This window comes from Phaseolus vulgaris, chromosome 6, assembly GCF_000499845.2.
Source record: "Phaseolus vulgaris cultivar G19833 chromosome 6, P. vulgaris v2.0, whole genome shotgun sequence".
Classification (NCBI taxonomy): Eukaryota; Viridiplantae; Streptophyta; class Magnoliopsida; order Fabales; family Fabaceae; genus Phaseolus; species Phaseolus vulgaris.
Window position 1 is genome coordinate 19,124,626 of NC_023754.2, and position 18,457 is coordinate 19,143,082.

General features: G+C 29.0%; 1 protein-coding gene across 4 annotated transcripts; it reads right to left on the reverse strand.

The window, feature by feature from the left end:
* Window positions 1-602: 602 nt before the first annotated feature.
* On the reverse strand, window positions 603-8,053 carry LOC137831568 (B3 domain-containing transcription repressor VAL1-like). Of its 4 annotated transcripts, XM_068639293.1 has the most exons (15): window positions 7,881-8,040; window positions 7,653-7,782; window positions 7,343-7,468; window positions 6,735-6,773; window positions 5,878-5,959; window positions 5,690-5,791; window positions 4,398-5,059; window positions 4,203-4,299; window positions 3,853-4,027; window positions 3,381-3,457; window positions 2,857-3,273; window positions 2,652-2,701; window positions 2,195-2,308; window positions 2,039-2,106; window positions 603-1,607 (listed from the first exon to the last, which is right to left on the reverse strand). In XM_068639293.1, exons 3-15 carry the CDS (start codon window positions 7,444-7,446, stop codon window positions 859-861), a joined length of 2,736 nt encoding a protein of 911 aa, XP_068495394.1. In that variant the 5' UTR covers window positions 7,447-7,468; window positions 7,653-7,782; window positions 7,881-8,040; the 3' UTR covers window positions 603-858. The 4 variants fall into 4 exon arrangements, with proteins under 4 accessions (XP_068495394.1, XP_068495396.1, XP_068495395.1 ...); XM_068639295.1 differs by lacking the exon at window positions 7,653-7,782 and having other exon boundaries at window positions 7,881-8,053; XM_068639294.1 differs by having other exon boundaries at window positions 7,559-8,018.
* Window positions 8,054-18,457: the final 10,404 nt, after the last annotated feature.

Genomic DNA, 18,457 nt, shown 5'->3' on the forward strand with positions numbered 1-18,457 from the left:
CTCTTTTATTTTAATGATAGAGAAAACGAAAAAGAAAAATTAAATTGAGCTGTTTAAATTGAAGAAAAATAGTGGAAATCGAGAAATTTTTGTGCACTTAATGTAATAAATTTATTTTTTATACTAATATATTTAGAAAATAATTTGTAAAATAATTTTTTTAAATAATTTGATATGAAAAATTAATTTTAAAAATATAAATTAGAGTTAAAATAAAAACTACAAAGTTATATTTTAAAATAAGAATCTATTAAAATAAATTAATTTAAAAAATAAGAATTTAAATTATTTTATTTTATTTACTATTTTAATTATATGTATAGTATAATATAAAATATAATTATTAATAAAATATTAAATTATTTAGTTCATTTATTATTTCATTTTTATTTTAATTATTTATTTTTATAATATAAAAGGTATATTAGTAAAATGTTAAATTAATTTTTATTATTTTAATTTATTTTATTTATTATAATATAGAATATACATTAATAAAAACTTAATAATATAACTATTAGTAAAAGTAATTTATACACCTCGATTATATATAAATAAACACATCCTTAATATAATCATCAACATATGCAGAGATTCAGACAGAACACGTAAACCTTTTCCTATGTTTCATTCATATAACCAACAAACAAATTAACAAAATCATTGTCGAAAAAAGAAATGTGTGCACGACCCCACTACCACGAAAAAAAAACTTGAAAGATAAACTACAACAAAATACATTATTTTTTATATGAAGAACTATCTTGGACCACCCCTCTGTAAAAGAAACCAAAAACTGTACTGTGAGTGCAAGTAAGGATAAATATAACATGGTTGAATGTAAGAATAAAGAAATTGTTAACAAAGATTGTTTTGGCTTTGGTTGGGTTCACTGTCTTCCTCATCTCTTCTTTCTTGGTTCCACATAATGGATGCAAAGCTTCTTAGATCAGAGAAGTGTCTCTGACCTTCAACATTGGATTGAGAAGTGTGCAAAGAAGAATTTTCACCATTCTGCAATTCATTGTTATAGCTTCTTGGACCATTTTGGTTCATATATTCCCGTACTGTAGAAGGGTCTGTTTCGCAAAACATAACTCCAGTGATATCCACTTGCATGTCTTCACGGTTGGGATGAGAATTCAGATCAATTTGTCCAGCAGCACTGGACTCACCCCCTTCAGCTTGACTTCTGCTTAGTCCTACTACCTCTTTCTCCAACTGAGTTGCGTCATCTCTTGATGTCTCATTGGTATCTGACTCCTCTTTCTGGAGAACTTGATCTTTCTGGGCAGCTTCTGCTTCGCGTTCAGATTGCCGTTTTTTCTTTCGAAGCATGAGGGTTTTGAACCGGCGCTTCACGGTCAAGCAGACGTTGCATGTGCATGTCGGCTTGTGTCTCCCCTTGCCACTTGGGGGCTGGATGCACACAATGCAAGAGCAGCCAGGGCGGTGTCTAGGATGCTTGGTGGTGGCTCCAGCTGATGATTCGGCAGTGTCAACAAGATTTTCTCCCAGGGCTGCTGCACAGGCAAGAGCTTCCAAGCCAGATGCCTCGTGTTCTTGGATTGACTTGCTCTTTTCATCACTTCGTCGCTTCTTAAAATCTGCAAAGCATTCAGCACAGCACAAAGATTTAGGAATTGTTGTGTTAACCTTTCAGGAACAAGAATACAACAGGTGTAACCCAATCTGCTAGATCAAAGGAGGACTCATTTTGGTTTCGGAAGTAAAAATTGCAGTCTAAGTGGCACTACAAACATGGGGTGAAAGACTTTCCTCAAAACATACACAGTTATAAAAGCATAGCAATTTGCATGTTAAACCCGAGACTGAGTCCAAGAATATAATTTGACAAGTATTATATTAACACTGGCATCATTCAAAACGTCAATATAATGTGCTGAATGCAGAACTTGCATGCTGCATCTTTTGATTTGAACATTCAATCAAATATAAGAGACAGAAACGTCAACCTCAACCCAATCTCAAACATGACAGACAGGGTATATCCAAACTACAGATATCAGAATCACACCTTTGTCGGTTTTCAAAAGATTTTCTAATTCCCCTGAACTTAGCTCTTCAGGTACAGTGCATGAACATCTGAAAAAAAAAATCACAATAAAGAATTTTAGATCATTTTATCACCATCATATATAAAGTAGTCTTAAAATAAATAATAATGGAACACCTTATTGAATCCCAAGCATTGTCAAAACATGTCCAATTGGCAGGAAGAAGAGCATCAATTGGAACCTTTCGCCATTTAGAACAATCATCACATTGAGCCCATTGTTCCTTCACGCTGCATGACATAGTTAACATAATCAAGCACAAGCTGAAAATTTGCTCACATCAATATAACAGGTCCAAATGCTCTAGTGGAGAATAATTAAGATGCAATGCCTAATTCTAATATAACTATTGCCACAGCAGACATGAATTCGGAAAAAATACCAAACAGTTGTCAGCTGGATGAACAAATCCATAGGTAAGATTAAATCCGAGTGATAAAAAGGTAGAGACCGGTTAAGAATTTCGAATATACCAAATACAATGCCAAATATGCAAGAAGTTGGATTCTTACAGTTAAGACTTTCCAATATACCAAATACAATGCCAAATATGCAAGAAGGCTGGATTCTTACCCAGAAGAACAAGTACTGAATATAGTTCTCTTTCCAAAAACTGGGGGTTCCTGAATGAAATGAAATACATACATCACATAAATTAGCCAGGGCAAAGAAATTTGAATAGAATTATTCAAAACTACATCAGTCCATCAGATTCACCTCGCAATAGCTAACCTACAAAATAAAAATATAGGGACTCATTTGACACTGTTGGACTTACATCGTATTCTTCAAATACTTGGTCCTCAATTGTGACAATGCTTGGCTTGACACTAGGAGGAGGACGAAGTAAATCCTGTGCTTCTTCCCATGTAAGTTTTAACTCCCTAGCATCTTCATTGTCAATAAGCAACCTTTTACTTTTAGGCCCTATATTACGAGTCTTCTTCTTCTCTAAAGACAAAAATTTTTGTTGTACTGAACTATTGTTTGTCATCCCATTATTTTCAGTTATAAGCAACTCGGAAGTTCCAGTACCCAAATGTAGATGTTCTCTTTGTCCATTTAAGTGAGGTTCCACATTCCCCCCCTTCATTGAAAGGAGAAGATTGGCATGACTACTTCCTGATGGCAGATTCTCAGTTCCAGCAGAGGTGGTTCCCTTTGCTGAATTAGATTGTGCAGATGTGGAGGTATCCTGTTTGACGATAGTCATTTATCATATTCAACAACAGAAAAATTAATAATAATAGAGATGTATTATTCCAAGAAGAGGCCAGACACTGATGGAAACTGTATCCCAACCTGTGTATCTGCAGAATTTGATGCCCTTCTGAAACCCATTACAAGTTTGCCTCCAGGATCTATCCGACTAAATGTTACTGCACAAAAGCATCATACAAAAGAATAAAAATTTCAGATTTGCAACACATTAGCCACAAAGAATATTTGAGGCTTGATATCCCACATACTAACCAATAAATTATGCACAAGAGAATAATTCTTCAAGGCATTGAATTCTTCTATTTGTCTTGAAAAGAATACTGGAATAATATTTCTCACACACAGCTAGCCTATCTAAGGGTCTTATGCAACAATGATTGCAAAGAAATTACAATTAAAAACGCAAAAAAAAAAATTGTAATTGAAATTATTAAAGGATCTATTACTACAAAAACACAAGTATTTCATATAAAATTTGACTTAAATCCAAGTAAAAAACTTTAGTGTAATAGGCATGTGCAAGGCTTGTTCCCTGGCTTTATTTTATTCTTACCAGTATCACCAGCACGTAATTGCATCGCCTGTATGCAAGGGGTCACACCCTCCAATACATACATTCTACTATTGTTATTTGGCCAAAATCTGAACTGAAATGTCCACTCATTCCCCTTCACATCTTGCATTCGCAAAGGAACACCCTCAGATTGTGAAATAGAAGGGAAATATGCCTGCAAATCGTAAGTCAGTTTGTGTATGATGTTCAGCCATTACAGGGTAAAGAGATATTCCAAAATTTATAAAACAAAAAAAAAACTGCATAAACAGTGTTCCATAGACTCATACAGAGATAACAAAGCAAGCACAGAAAATAAGGAAACAAAGGAAATAAAAGTCCAAAAATACCTCAGCGCAGGCTTTTGGAAGAACAAGACGGCCAATTCGACCTGCATCACTGGCACTCAATACCTTCTCAAATAATGGCACAACGGTGGATTTCAAACTGTTATCATACATTAAGGGAAACTACTGATAAACCAGGTTTATACTAAGAGTCTATAATATATGTTCAAAACAACCAAATAAAAATATAAAGGATACTCTCCAGACAGTCGCTCCAACTCTTGATCAGTAATCCTCGGCCAGTATCGAGGAAGTAACTGATTTTTTCCTCTGCCATCTGCAGGTGGCCGAGCAACACGTGATTGAGAAATTGTACCTTTATCTATTTCCACATTCATGGTAAGTCCACTCTTCAACGGTTTGGGAAATATAGGGCGAGACCTTTGCCCTTGATGAAAGGGAGGAGATGGTTTTCCCTCTAGTCTTCCTTCCACTGCCTCTCCAGCAGAGGGCAGGACAGAGTTGTTCCCTGATGCATTTCCCAGGTACATACTCAATGATGGCTGCACATTCGCTTCATGGATGTTTTTAATCTCCCATGGTGACCTATTATTTTCTAGTGTAGCAAATGTTAATGACTGAACAGATGGCTTCATCACATTTGAAAAACCAATGTCTCCTTCCCCAAATGAACACTTGGCTTCTTGGTTGTTGTGCCCATGACGTGAAATGATGCCATCTCTTTGAGCATTATTCCATCGGCTGGATTCACTAGCTTCAATAATTTTGCAGAATTGCATAAGTTTTCCTTCATCAACACCACGTGCAAACAGTCTTCCCTCAGAATGAGAAGAAGGCCGGTCACTTGCATTATTTTTTATCAATGAAACAGGCCCATTTGGATTTTCAATATTCCTCATCTGCAGAAAAACAACAAATAGAAGGAACCAGTGAAATTTTGTCAGAGGATAAAAAACAAAATACACCTAACTCGACTCTCTTCAAAATCTTGGCCAACTATTTGTGTCAAAAAGAGCAGTGACAGAATAACAAGACACAAGATCACTAAAGGAAACCAGCAAGCAAACAACGTGCTGAACATAATTAGAAGATATTCTATAGCACAAGCTTGAGGTCTTCCAATGGTCTCTTTTATATAGGAGTTATCCAAATCCAAAGCATATGCATCCATTCCACATAGATGATGGGGCAAAAGAATGATGTCAAACATGCGTTCTTGCACAATAAAAGACAACCCACAACTAATTAAACATTGCTAAAGTAACGTCCCTACTTGAGTATTGATACCCAGCCCACACATTTAAAAGCCATGCAAAAAAAAAAGCTAAATATTTAAATAGCTAGCAACCATTTTAATTACAAATTAATACTAGAAACCAATATTGTACTAGACAATGTAAAGAAAATTAGACAACAAGGAGTACAAGTGAGATCCCAGATTCAAGATTTAGCAATAAATGAGACATGTTGCATTAAATAGAAAATAACAATAAAATAAGTTATCCCGGAAAAACTCCAGATAAACTCACCGTACTAAGTTGGCTAGTATTTACACAGCTAACACATCCTATACCACCATAGTCAAGATGCTCGAACAAAGATCTAGATACCATGCATCCGCAGTGGATAGGCTGCCAAACCAAAACAAATTGACTTCAATGACCACGGAACAAAGGGAATGCCTAAATAGTTACATAAAAATAGGTTACCATTTTACCTTGTTGCAAAAGTTACACTCCCTCCAACCAGTTTGTTGGTGGTGGAATTTGCTGCAGAAAACTGAATTCTCGTATGTGGATCTGACATATTAAGGATTTCCAAGTTGGAAATATAAAGAATCAGTAAATGAATTATTAATAATAAAAATGCAGGGCAAAACTACCAAAGATATGACTGAGGGACGATATGTGCAGAGGGAGAAAATATTACATTACCAAGACAAAACTTCAATAAGAAAACTAGACCTAAGATCCATTCTTATTTTCAATTATTGATTCCCATATGCAATCAACTCTTTTTAACACACCCTACACTAGCAAGGAGCAAGATACTTCGTTATATAAAGAAAAGTACTTTCCAAGATAAACAAGAACCATGGCACTAGAATTAAGGCAACCGGGTAGAATTTTATGAAACTATCTAACAGAAGAAGAAAAAACTGTAAGTAACATTTATTTAAAAATTAAATAGATTCAGTTAGACACATATACATAAGTACTAGTGCATCACTTGAACTAAAATTTCCTTATCATAATGAAGGATAAAATAAATGTTTTTTTTTGCAATAAGTAGTAACGCCTATGACAGCAATCACCAAATTAAAAAGTTATGCTGGAATCCTGGTTTTAAAAAACAGTCTGCAACTATAGCTGCCATATCAGTCACATATACCTGCAATTTCTCGCAATGTCACGGATTGCAAAGAAACCACAATTTTAAACCTTGGTTAGAATAGTAGAACTACACTAAAATATTGAAAATGAACTAATCATGCATTTACTGCATTCACATCAAAGAAAAAACAATATATTTGCCAGATTGGCATATATACAATCACCACATTATGACACTTACAATGGCTCAAGGATGTCACCCTTCCACTCCTCCATAAATCTAACATTACAGATATAAGCCAACATTAGTCAACAAAATATATATAATGAAATAAAATATGCATAATCTATTTTTTAATATAACAATTAAGAATTTTTATTTCACAATCATTATGACCAGAACACCCTCACCAAGTCATTCTCTAGAAATATTTCCCAAATTAGCAGCACTGATCCCCGCCCTTCATCAACAACAACTTCATATTGTCATCAGAAGAGTAAATAGCATTGCATGGTATAAATATTCTTCTCTGAGTTGAGCACTTAATTTGATTTTCTTATTCACATCAATGCGATAGTTTCTTGATATATAACAGACACACACTTAAAACCAGAAAATCCCGGGAAGGGCAAATAAAAATAAGACCAAACCAAACCTCACAAATACAATTGCAATCCTCACGAGACTAATTACACCAAAATCAAAAACCCAAAAACATCTCTGATTTTTCAAACAACATCAACATGAACGAGTCCCAAAAATCGTATCCCCAAAAATACCCTTGCATCAGCCACTCCCCCCATTATTGACGAATAGATGAAATTCAAAGGAAAAGGACACAAATTTACCCGCACTTGCAGCACAGTTGGGCGAATCCACCAGATCGCAGAGGCCACCCCTTTCTCCATTCATGAGTGCACGAACCATTAACGACGCAAATATCAGAACCCATTAATACAAAATCCAAAATTCCACTGCCAAAGAAACACAATCCAAAACTCAAATCAAAATCAAAAACCCTAAAAACCAAAACAATAAAAAAAAAACTATTGACCCATCCTCACAATTTTTTTCAGACTCCATATACACCCATGCACAAAGCTTCAAGATTCAAAAAGGGGTTATAACAAAACAGAACCCCAAGACGAAAAAACAAACCTTTGTCCCACCCCAAGTGATAGCCAACCAATGGGTCATTCACATGAACGAAAAAGAACCCAACTTCGCAGTGCTAGCTATCTCTATCTATCAATCTATCTCCTCAAATCTTAACAACCACACACATCATCTGTTACATCAACACTTAGCTGGGGAAGAAGATGGGCAGAGCAGCGAAGAAAAACAGAGTGAAAGCACTGAAATCAGCATAAGGCAATGGAAATTGACCTGAATTTTTACAGAGAGAGAAACCGAGGATGTGTGTATCTGTGTAGAGAGAGAAAGTGAAGAGAGAGAAAGAGGAGAGAGAGTGTGTGTGCATGCAAAGCAACATATGCATAAAATGCATGCAGGACACTTGAAGACATAACACATACACACCACCGCTAACCTTAACGCACACAAGTCGTTTATTTTCTTTTCTTTTTCACTCTGTTTTCACTTTGGGGACACTGATATTCTCACCCGCACTTCACGGGGCTGTCTCGCTATGACTGTGACTTGGACTCGCTTCTCTCACCCCTCGGTGTATCCCTCTTGGTGAAACATGTATCATGCCCTCGACGTGTATCTTATTATTATATATAAAAATAATAATTTTAAGTTTTTTAAATTAACTTTTTATTTTCATTCTTAATTTAAAAATTTGAATGATTAATAATAACCATATCTCATAAAAATCAAAATAAAATAAAAAATTACTTAGTTAACTGAAAACCTAACAAAATTTTAAATGTATTTGAACTTTCTTAGTTTTTAAAAAACTAATATTTAAATTTTTACTGTTTCTAAAAAAGGTTTTATGTTAGCAGTATTAAATTTATTATTATTAATTCTGGATTATTTGGTTGAAGGATTCAAAAACATTGAAATCGGAAATTATTAATGATAGACAATGAATAAAAATATTTTATATGGGAAATGCATGTGAAAGTTAATATTGGTGCATCCTTTCCTCTGTCTTATTTTATTATTGTTATAGGAAGTTTGATTTTACTCATTAAATATAATGGTATTACTATAATCTATAAGCATGCATGTGTACGCGATATGTGTCTAGCTTAACTTAAATTTATTCGTGTTGTTAACCATAATCAGACTATTGATTATATAATAACTTGATTATATATATATATATATATTAAAGACAAAATAAATTAAGTGGTCAATTATAATATAATATATTAGTGAATAAATATATTGAAATAAATGTTATTATGCCATTAAAAAAATATGGTTTTAAGGATACAAATATAATTAATTTATTAATAATGGTTAAAAATTACAATCTTAAAATACTAAATAACAGTAATAGATTGGATGTACCGATTTAATTAAATTTTCAACATCATTGTTGAGATATTGACATGGTCAATAGATTTTTGCATGTAAAAATTACGAAGATTGTTAAATTATATGAATATAATGTCATATATGGATAGCATGTGAATTGTTGTTTGAGTTGTGTATTAAGTAAAAATACCTATGCTATTATAGAGATGCTCATGTTTCATGGATAATATAAATTACGTAAACTAAGATATCAAGTGGTGAAAAATTGAGAGAAGAGTTATTGCATATTATAACATATGTAGATGTGTGACTTGAGTTATAATGAACTTACCATGATTCATTATTCTTAGGTTCGTTTGTAAATCTGAGTATTTGGATCAATCTTGATATTGTGGTTTAAAGAAAGATGAAGTCAGTATAAGTCTTATATTGAATTCCAAAAGACATTTTAGAAAAATTTGAAAGTGTATAAAGAAGATTTTGATTAAGGAGAGTTAATTTTAGTATCTATTCTAATTAGATATTAAAATAAAGAAATGAACTATAATGTGGTGGCATGGAAGTATATACTTAAGCATGTTAATGCATGTATGTTTGCGGTTGTTGAAAGTTTGATTTGAGATTTTAAAATAAAGAAAATTATATAATTAATTTGGGTATTCAAAATTGGTTTCTTTTTCAAGTGATTGTAAACATGTTACATGTGTTGGAATTGGCTTGTTGTGTATTCTTGGTTTGTTTGTTTTTTGGATTCATATTGCTTAAGTGGTAGACTATTGTTCAAACAATGTCTAAGTAGTGATCATTGCATACACAACCCAGTATTGTTCAAGCGCCAACATAGAAGCTCAAGTGATAAAGTATATCACTCAAACAATGGCTTAAGGCTTGAGTGAGAAAGAGATTGAGATAATTTTTTCTCCTCTGGAACAAGTGACGTTCAAGTAACAATAGGTCGCTCAAACATTGATGAATGGGAGTGATGCATGGGTTTCTACAAGTTATGAGGTGTGTGAACATTGTGCTTAGTGTTTTTGGCACTTTTTGAACTATACTAATAAGTATCATCATTTAATCATTAAGATGATGTTTTTCAATCAATGGTTACTCAAATGTTGAATGAGAGTTTGAGTAAGTGAGAGGTCAAACCAACTCTATCTTCTTTGGAGATGATTACTTAAGTGACAAGAGGTTCCTTAAGAGAGAAAGAGATGTCATACCTATTCTCACTCCTCTAGAGTTTGTACTAGTAAAGGAAGTCTTCATTTATTTAAAAAAGCAAAGTCACTAAAGTAAGAGAAGTTCACATTTACTTGATGGTAAGATGGTGTTGATGATGAGCAAGTGGTGATATTTATATATGTGAGATTGATAAGTTTATATGCATGTATGATATTGATGATGATGATGATGATTAGATGCAAGCATGTGTATAATATACATTGAGTTATATATTGTATGTGATATTTGTATGGTATGATGATCCTTTTATTAGTTGTTGCCCTTTATAGGTGTGTTGACGGATATGTTTTGGCCCTTTATGGATGTATAGTAAGGGATACATGGGATGACATTATGGTCATAACGTTTATATTATTGTGTACAATAATTCATTAAGGAAAGGAGATTGTATTGTTTCATTGATAATCTAAATCATGTAGATCAATAGATTAGATGGTGAGAAAATGAAGGAAGTTATTGCACTATGGTGTTAGTGTTTGTGCAAATAACTACCTTAATGTCATGGAGTTGAGGTTTGCATTTCAAAAAAGCTTGGAATTGTTCAAGTATTAATCTCTAGTGGGACATGTTCACTATGAGTCTTCTGAAAGGTGTCAACTATTACAAATTACATTGTTTCATCAATATACATTCATGTATTCTTTGATAGAAGTGATTCAATTATAATTTATTATGTATTTTCAAGTGTCACATCATTGCTTAAATTATGTGCCTTATTGCATAAGCCACCCAATTCTATAAAACTACCAAAAACTTTGATTTTACATTGTTTGAGCATTTAAAGTTTTATAAGAGAGAAAATGACTTTGATATCTCTCTTATTCCAACCTCAAGCAATGGCTTAAGCGATAGTCATTGTCGCTTAAGAAGCAACGATAATATTTATGCGATAATGATCGATGCAAATAATCATTATGATCACTTAATGACAAGTTAACACCAAAGTGAAATACATAAAAAAAAAATAATCAAATATGATTGCATAACTCAAAATTTCCTAACTCTAATCTTGATTCGTTAAATGTTACATCTTCAATAATATAATTTTATTGTAAAAAAATTATCAACTAATAATATTAAAGAAAAATAAAGTATTTAAATATTTAGAAAGATAAAATTTAAAATAAGTGAAAATGAATTATTTTGAATTTATTTATAATTTTTTTTAATATTTTACTTTTAAATTTATTTTTTTTGTAAAACTACATTATATTATATTATATATATATATATATATATATATATATATATATCACTACTTATTAATAAAGTAACCACACTTTTAAGTTTTATTTAAATAAAATTCTTGAAAAATAAAATATAACACTTTCTAATAGTTACTAACATGTCATGTCACTTCCAAATAATAACTAGATCGTTTCCTAAAATATTAAGACATTTTTAATAATATCCTTATTTTCACTTCATTTTTAAATATTGTATATACATACTTATAAAAAAAAAGAGAAAATACTAATAACAAATATTTTAATTTAAAACACTTAAATAAGAAACTACAACAAAAGTAAATAAAATCCTAATTTTTCTTTTGGTGGTAAATTGAAAATCCTTTTACTTATGGAAACACTTTCTAATGCACACCCATTACCATTGACTAACCAAACCCATCAATTAATTAATTGAACATTTAAAATGCATTGAAACCAAATTGATGGAGAATTTTTTAGTCGGCAATTAATAATAGAAATATTTATGTTGACTTTTTCATATGATATGGTTAAAAAAAACACATCACCATCTCCACAAGTATGCATGTATCCATGGTCTATGCATGGAACTGAGTTTTTATTTGAACTTAGAACATTTCTATGGTTGCTCATATTAAACAATATTCAATGGATTAGACTTTTCAGAAATTGAAATTAATTTTGGCTTGCTTACCTGGATGAATTAGATCATATAAAAGCAAAATTTAATTTTGAAAATGTTTGGTTGGAACATGAAAGGTTGCATTAAGAAATTATGTTTGTGTTAGGTTAGTTGTAACATGGACAATAATATATATCTTTAACTCAACTATTAATATCCATATTTGTGTGGTTGTGTAGAAATATTCAAAATATTTTTCCATCATTTTTTTCTTTATTAATCTAAAATACGAGTGAAATATGAGTATGCTTTGCTATGTTTGGTAAAATTATTTAAAAAAAGCTAGGTAAAACTGGAAAGTTAGAATAAAAATGTTTAATAAAATGACTAATCAACTAATCAAAAGTTCTAGAAATGAAAGATAAAACACGATTAATTATTAATGAAATATTAATATTAAGTAATTATACATTTCTATTTTACTTTAGATTTGTAATCTAATTTTTTATATAAATTAAATTTCAAATAATATTTGTGTGAAATTTTATTCTTTGCTGTAATTAAAAATATTTATCATTTCTCAATAAAAGGATATTTTTTTTAAGTATTGAATAATTAAAACAACAATGAACAAGTGTCACGTTATATTAACATATTTTACATTATGAATGATTTTATGTTAAATTATTAATTATTTTAACTATTTTTTAAATTAACTATTTAGTTACGACGATTTATTTAGTATGAGAAAATAACATTACAGCTTTAGATATTAGGTAACGGCTTTATTTATATAAGTTTTGGAATATAGGTAAATATTATATATTTTTTAACCTAAATGTTATTTTTAGATAATGTATTTTATGTTTATGGTTCTATAGATAGATAGATTTAGATTGAGAGAATGTATGTTAAGTTATATTAAGTAGATTTAGAATGTTGGCCTTGCTGATTTTAAAAAAATTACTAAAGTTTGATCAATTGTAATAACAATGTATATCTAAAGAGTTTTTTTTTTAGTTTTTTTTAAGTGATTTAGATTTGTATAGTACTAAAAAATTTATATTTTTCTGGTAAATTTTCTATACTATTTTTGTTTAATTGAGAATCTCTTCGCTTGAGTCAAATAAACCTAAGAGCAAGTCAAATTTTTACTCCATTTTTGCTTGAGCGATAATTCCCTCATTTGAGCGAAAATGGACTCGAGAGCAAGGTAATCAATTTTATACATTCATGATTTCTTAACCAAATTTATTCAAATTTCAAATCAAACAATCAACATTCATCAATGTTTACACTTCACGTCAACTTCACATCCATATCTTCTAACATATTGTTCTATTGAAAAGTAAAACTAGTTTCTTACTTGATTAGAAGTAGACGTGCTTACAAATAACTCAAATTCTTAAAAAAAACAAGGACAACTTAACCTGCACAACAAAGTCTCGATCAATAATCCAAACATATCACTAGGACTCTGCACTAACAAATACTAATCATGAAACTATAACCACCACATGCAAACTCTTCTAACCAAACAAATACTGAAACTAAAAACTGACTCAAAGGAAAAAGAAGCAAACATGAACTTACTTTAACTAAAATTTTGATCGAGTGACTTTGTTCTATTCACTATGAGGAATCTTTAGTGGCCTCTGATCATCAATCTAATGAATGAGGTGGTCAAAATCTTAGAGAAAAAACAAAAGAGAAAAAAAAAACGAAGTTTGTATAGATTGTTTTTCGGGAGCGATTCATCCTTCACGAAGGCAACATACAACTATCCATTGTACTTCGCTCTCCAAGTGTGCTTGTTCCCCATCTTCTTTACCACGACAATTCTTTGTGAAAAAAACTCCAATGAGAAGAGAAAGAAAGACATTGAATGATGATTATTTTAAAATAAAACCTGAATAATTGATTTTTCTTTTTATATATATTTTTTACTTTAATAATAAAATATTCAAGTGTTACTTTAATTATACAACTTTTACTATTCACTTTAACGTATCGGATATGCTAAAAACACCGAAGAAAATTTATCTTTCTCTTTTATTATTATTTTAGTGTTTGTTTTCTTTTTATACTTTTTTTCATTTTGTTTTCTATTCACTTTTCTTTATCAAACTTTTACTATATTTTCGAAATTTTGTTTCATTCTTTAACTTTAAAATAACTTTTTATATTAAAAATACCCAAACAAATATAGTACACGCCTCTAAATAATGTTATTCTACATTGAAAATAATATTATTGTGTTATACAAAGAAAATAAATTGACTTCATACACTAATCAAATAATTCCCTTTAAAACCTTAAAAAACAAAATTATTTGAATAAAAATAAGTGATATCAAACAAATATGAAATTCAAATGTTCAAACAAGATTTCACATTATGAGAATTAAGCTCTGAAAGTGATTACATCATAAAGAGGGAAATCTTTGCAAAAGTGATATGATGAGGTTATGTAGGTTAAAGTATTAATTAGTTCCAACAACCATCACAAAATTATCATCATATATTTTATTTTATTTTATTTTATTAAAGCCAGAATTTTTTATCTTTATTGATTGTGCACAAAATTTAAAATTCAAGACACCTTATTTAAATTATTTAAAAGAGTTGAATTGAATATCATACAAACATAATACAAAATATGGGTACTTCTATTTAATAATTTGAATTATTGTGTTGAATAAATATTTTAGCACGTAATTTTAAAGAAAATATTTTTGAAAAGTATCATTATGAAACCACGTGTTTTATCTTAATTTTATATATTAGTTATTTAATTTAATAAAAAAATTGACTGTAGATATAATTTAATTTAACATATATAATCTTATTCTAAGACATCTTAAAATATTAAGAAAAACATTAATATTTAAATTATTCTGAATCTTAATTTTCAAATTATGTGAGATTATTTAAAATATAGAAAGAAATATAAAATTATATTTTTTTCTTACCCTTTAGTTCGTGTATAAAGTGTTTCTGGTGAATAATAGCAGTTCTTTACACCAGTGAGGACCACTCACTATAATATTATTTATTCTCACCGAACTGCGTGAACGCTATAACTCCAATTATTAATGCTGTAAATTACACGTGTATATATATTAAAAAAATTACTTGTTAACTGATTTGTAAATATAAAATTTGAAATAATTTGTGACTTTTTTCCAATTAGCAGACATGTCGATAAAAATTCTCCATACAGCACATTTTTTATTTATTTATTATAATAGCACGGTTAATTTTGGAAAAAATCAAATTTGATTTTTTAAAAACTAAATTCTGACTTTTATGCTATGAGGATCAGACACGCCTCTAAGATGGGTGTCTGTGTTAGACACACGTATCGGATACTGACACACGTATCGGATACTGATACTCGTAGAACACTTGTACGATTCATATCGGTGAAACATCCAATTCAAAAAATATTTGTTGGATTTCTGACAATTCTAGCACGGTTCGAATACAATGTTAAAAAATGAAAAATGTTTTGAACTAGTTATAAGAAACATATTTCTGCTAAAACAAATACTGAAACATACTTGTGCACATAAATTTTTATTGTCAATTTATATCATTCATAATTATATCATATATAAATCAGTGTCCTCATTTTCTCATGTCTTAGAGATTATACGTATCTTTGTACCCATATTTATATCGTATAAGTATTTGTGTCAGTATATATAATACATAACTCTTATGTAGTAATTATTACTATAAATAAATAAAAATGTGTTTTATAAGAAATTTTTATTGTCATATGTACTAATTAGAAAAAAAATCTAATTTATATAGATTTTTATTTCTTAAACTATAGAAGTACATTTTTAAGAGAAACTCTTCACGCAACTTAATATGATTTTAAAAATAAATAATAATTTTAGATGTAATAATCTTAATTCTGTTTAATAGACTTATAGAAATATTAATTAACTTAAAGTATTTATTTAAAATATTAAAATGATATCTTAATCTTTGTACGTGTAACTTTTTTTGTACACCCTTCTAAGTTGTAAAAGATATTTCTGTAAATAATAAAAAAAACAGAAAAATGGTGTTTAATGGGAAGAAAAAATAGGAAGTTTATATCTTTTGAATAAATGAAAATTAATTGTTTGAATTGAAGAGTAAAAATGAAAGAATGAAAAAGAAAAGAAAAAATTGAATTACTTGGATTAAAGAAAATAAGTATAAAATAAAAGGATAATGAAGAGTTAAGAAATAGACACTTAAAAAAAAGCTAGTAGAAATAATCACTTTTTTTAAAAGCATGTTAGAATCACTTACTAATTAACCTTTTTTATGACAAAACTTCAATTTCAAATCTTATTTTAAAATATTTAATTACCTAACGAATTAACCGTTTCACAATCATATACAAATTTTAAGTTTAATTAGCCATTTAGTTTATACAATAATATAAAGTTCTTTTCTCTAAATTTAAAAATAATATTTTTTATGTTTTTTAAAAATTGTATATACACTCATATATATCATTTTATGTTTTTAATCTTTATATATATATATATATATATATATAAATAGCATAATAAAAAGGTAGCATTGTTGTGAACAGTTACTGTGAAAATAATTGGATAAGAATAAGATGACAGGAATGACCACTGGCGGTGCCAACATCCATATTGGATAATGTTTTTATTTTTTTTGGCTTTGCGTTTTCATAACGGCTACTATTGTAAAGAAAAAAATAAATAATTAAGTATTTATGAACATATGCTGCAATTGAAAATTTTAAAATCATAAATATTAAAATAAAAACTACAATTATATTTCATAAAAAATAACATTTACATTCCCTCCAGTTTTAAAATAAAGATTCACTTTTTTTGTGTTTTAAAAAAACTTATATTCTTCTAATTTTTAAAAAGTATTGACATCTTTTATATTTTTAATAAAATATTTTCCTCAAAGTGATACTTACCTATTTCATTTTATTTTAAAAAATCTGATAACAATTTATTTTAAAAATCATATATTAACTTAAATTTAAATAAAAAATATTAAATTTTAAAATATGAAATATAAATATATGTATACAAAAATTGATCGATTTAATTATTATATATTAAAAATACATGTAAAATTTTAATGTGGTTCATTTATAAATTAAATGGTCTTTCAAATAAATTAAAGAAAACATGTTTTGATATACAAGTAATATATAGTTACAAAATATTGAATTGGATCTATTAAATTATTATATTTAAATGGGATATTTTTATACAATTACAAACATGTTATTAAAACTATATGTATATATATAAACATAAATAAAACTAAAGTATATGAGTGTTATTTTATTAATAACATGAGAGCACTAAATATTTATTTAAAACTAAATATGAATGCAAAAAATCATTTATTTTTTATTAATAAAAAATATTTAACTTTAGAAGAAAAAATATATTTTAAAGTTAACCAATATATTATTTTTAATGGGATAAAGAATGTGAGATTTCACTTTATTAAAAATATAATAAAAAAATCAAGAAAGATGTATATGTTTTAAAAACTATAAGTGATATAATTGTGATTTTATTTAAGAGAAATGAATGAAATTTTTGGCCTTCATAGAATTGAAATTCCATATTTAGAATAAGATTTGGTTTTATTAGGGTTAGACGAATTGGGAGCGTACACGTATAGATGATGAATTGGAATTCGTTGAACTCGAGAATGAGGTTATTTTGGGGCAATTCAATCACTTCATGAAATAAACAAACAAAATAATAAGGCGTGGATATCGAGTCTTATAAATTAAATATAAAATTAATTAAAGACTTCGGTATCTACATATTTATTTTAATTGTGTTCACTTTTCAATCAATCTTTTTGTCATTCATAATTTGACCTCTCAATTTTGTTTCTTTTTTTTATCTTCGTTCTTTCAACATCACTCATTTCATTGCTGCTCATTCCTTTTTGGGTTCTTTCAAATTACAAGCTCCTCTTCAAGTATTGTCTTTTCTTTGAAGATATTTTCTACTATTTCTTAGGACTGATTCGTGAGTTAAGCCTTGCCTCAATTTTTTTATTCTATTATCCTTCTAGAATTTTGTATTTTGTATATTTTCATGAAATATATATAAAAAAATTGAACTTGGGTATAAATAGAACTTGGCCCAAACTAGTTAGAGTTGTTTCGCTTTGGGTTCACTTATGGAGAGAAATGTGATGAAGAATCGATTGCAGTTATTTACAATAATGAAGACCAAATAGTGGTCAAGAATTAATGTGCAACCTCACGAGTTGCTCAAGCATTGTGAACACACAAGTTCTATGACAATAATAGTTACTATTATTATACAGGTGTTGAAATGGATCTTAATTATTTGACTTCATTTATATGACATGGAATTAGTTAATCAAATTTAGACTTGAAATTAGTTTTTACTC

Excerpts from the sequence above, each read along its gene's own strand:
- LOC137831568 (XM_068639295.1), bottom strand. The coding sequence starts at position 7,446 with ATGGGTTCTGATATTTGCGTCGTTAATGGTTCGTGCACTCATGAATGG. Across the intron at positions 5,960-6,734 it reads GGTGACATCCTTGAGCCATT|ATCCACATACGAGAATTCAG; the intron begins GTAAGTGTCATA and ends TTAATATGTCAG. Across the intron at positions 2,309-2,651 it reads TTCAGTACTTGTTCTTCTGG|CGTGAAGGAACAATGGGCTC; the intron begins GTAAGAATCCAG and ends TATGTCATGCAG.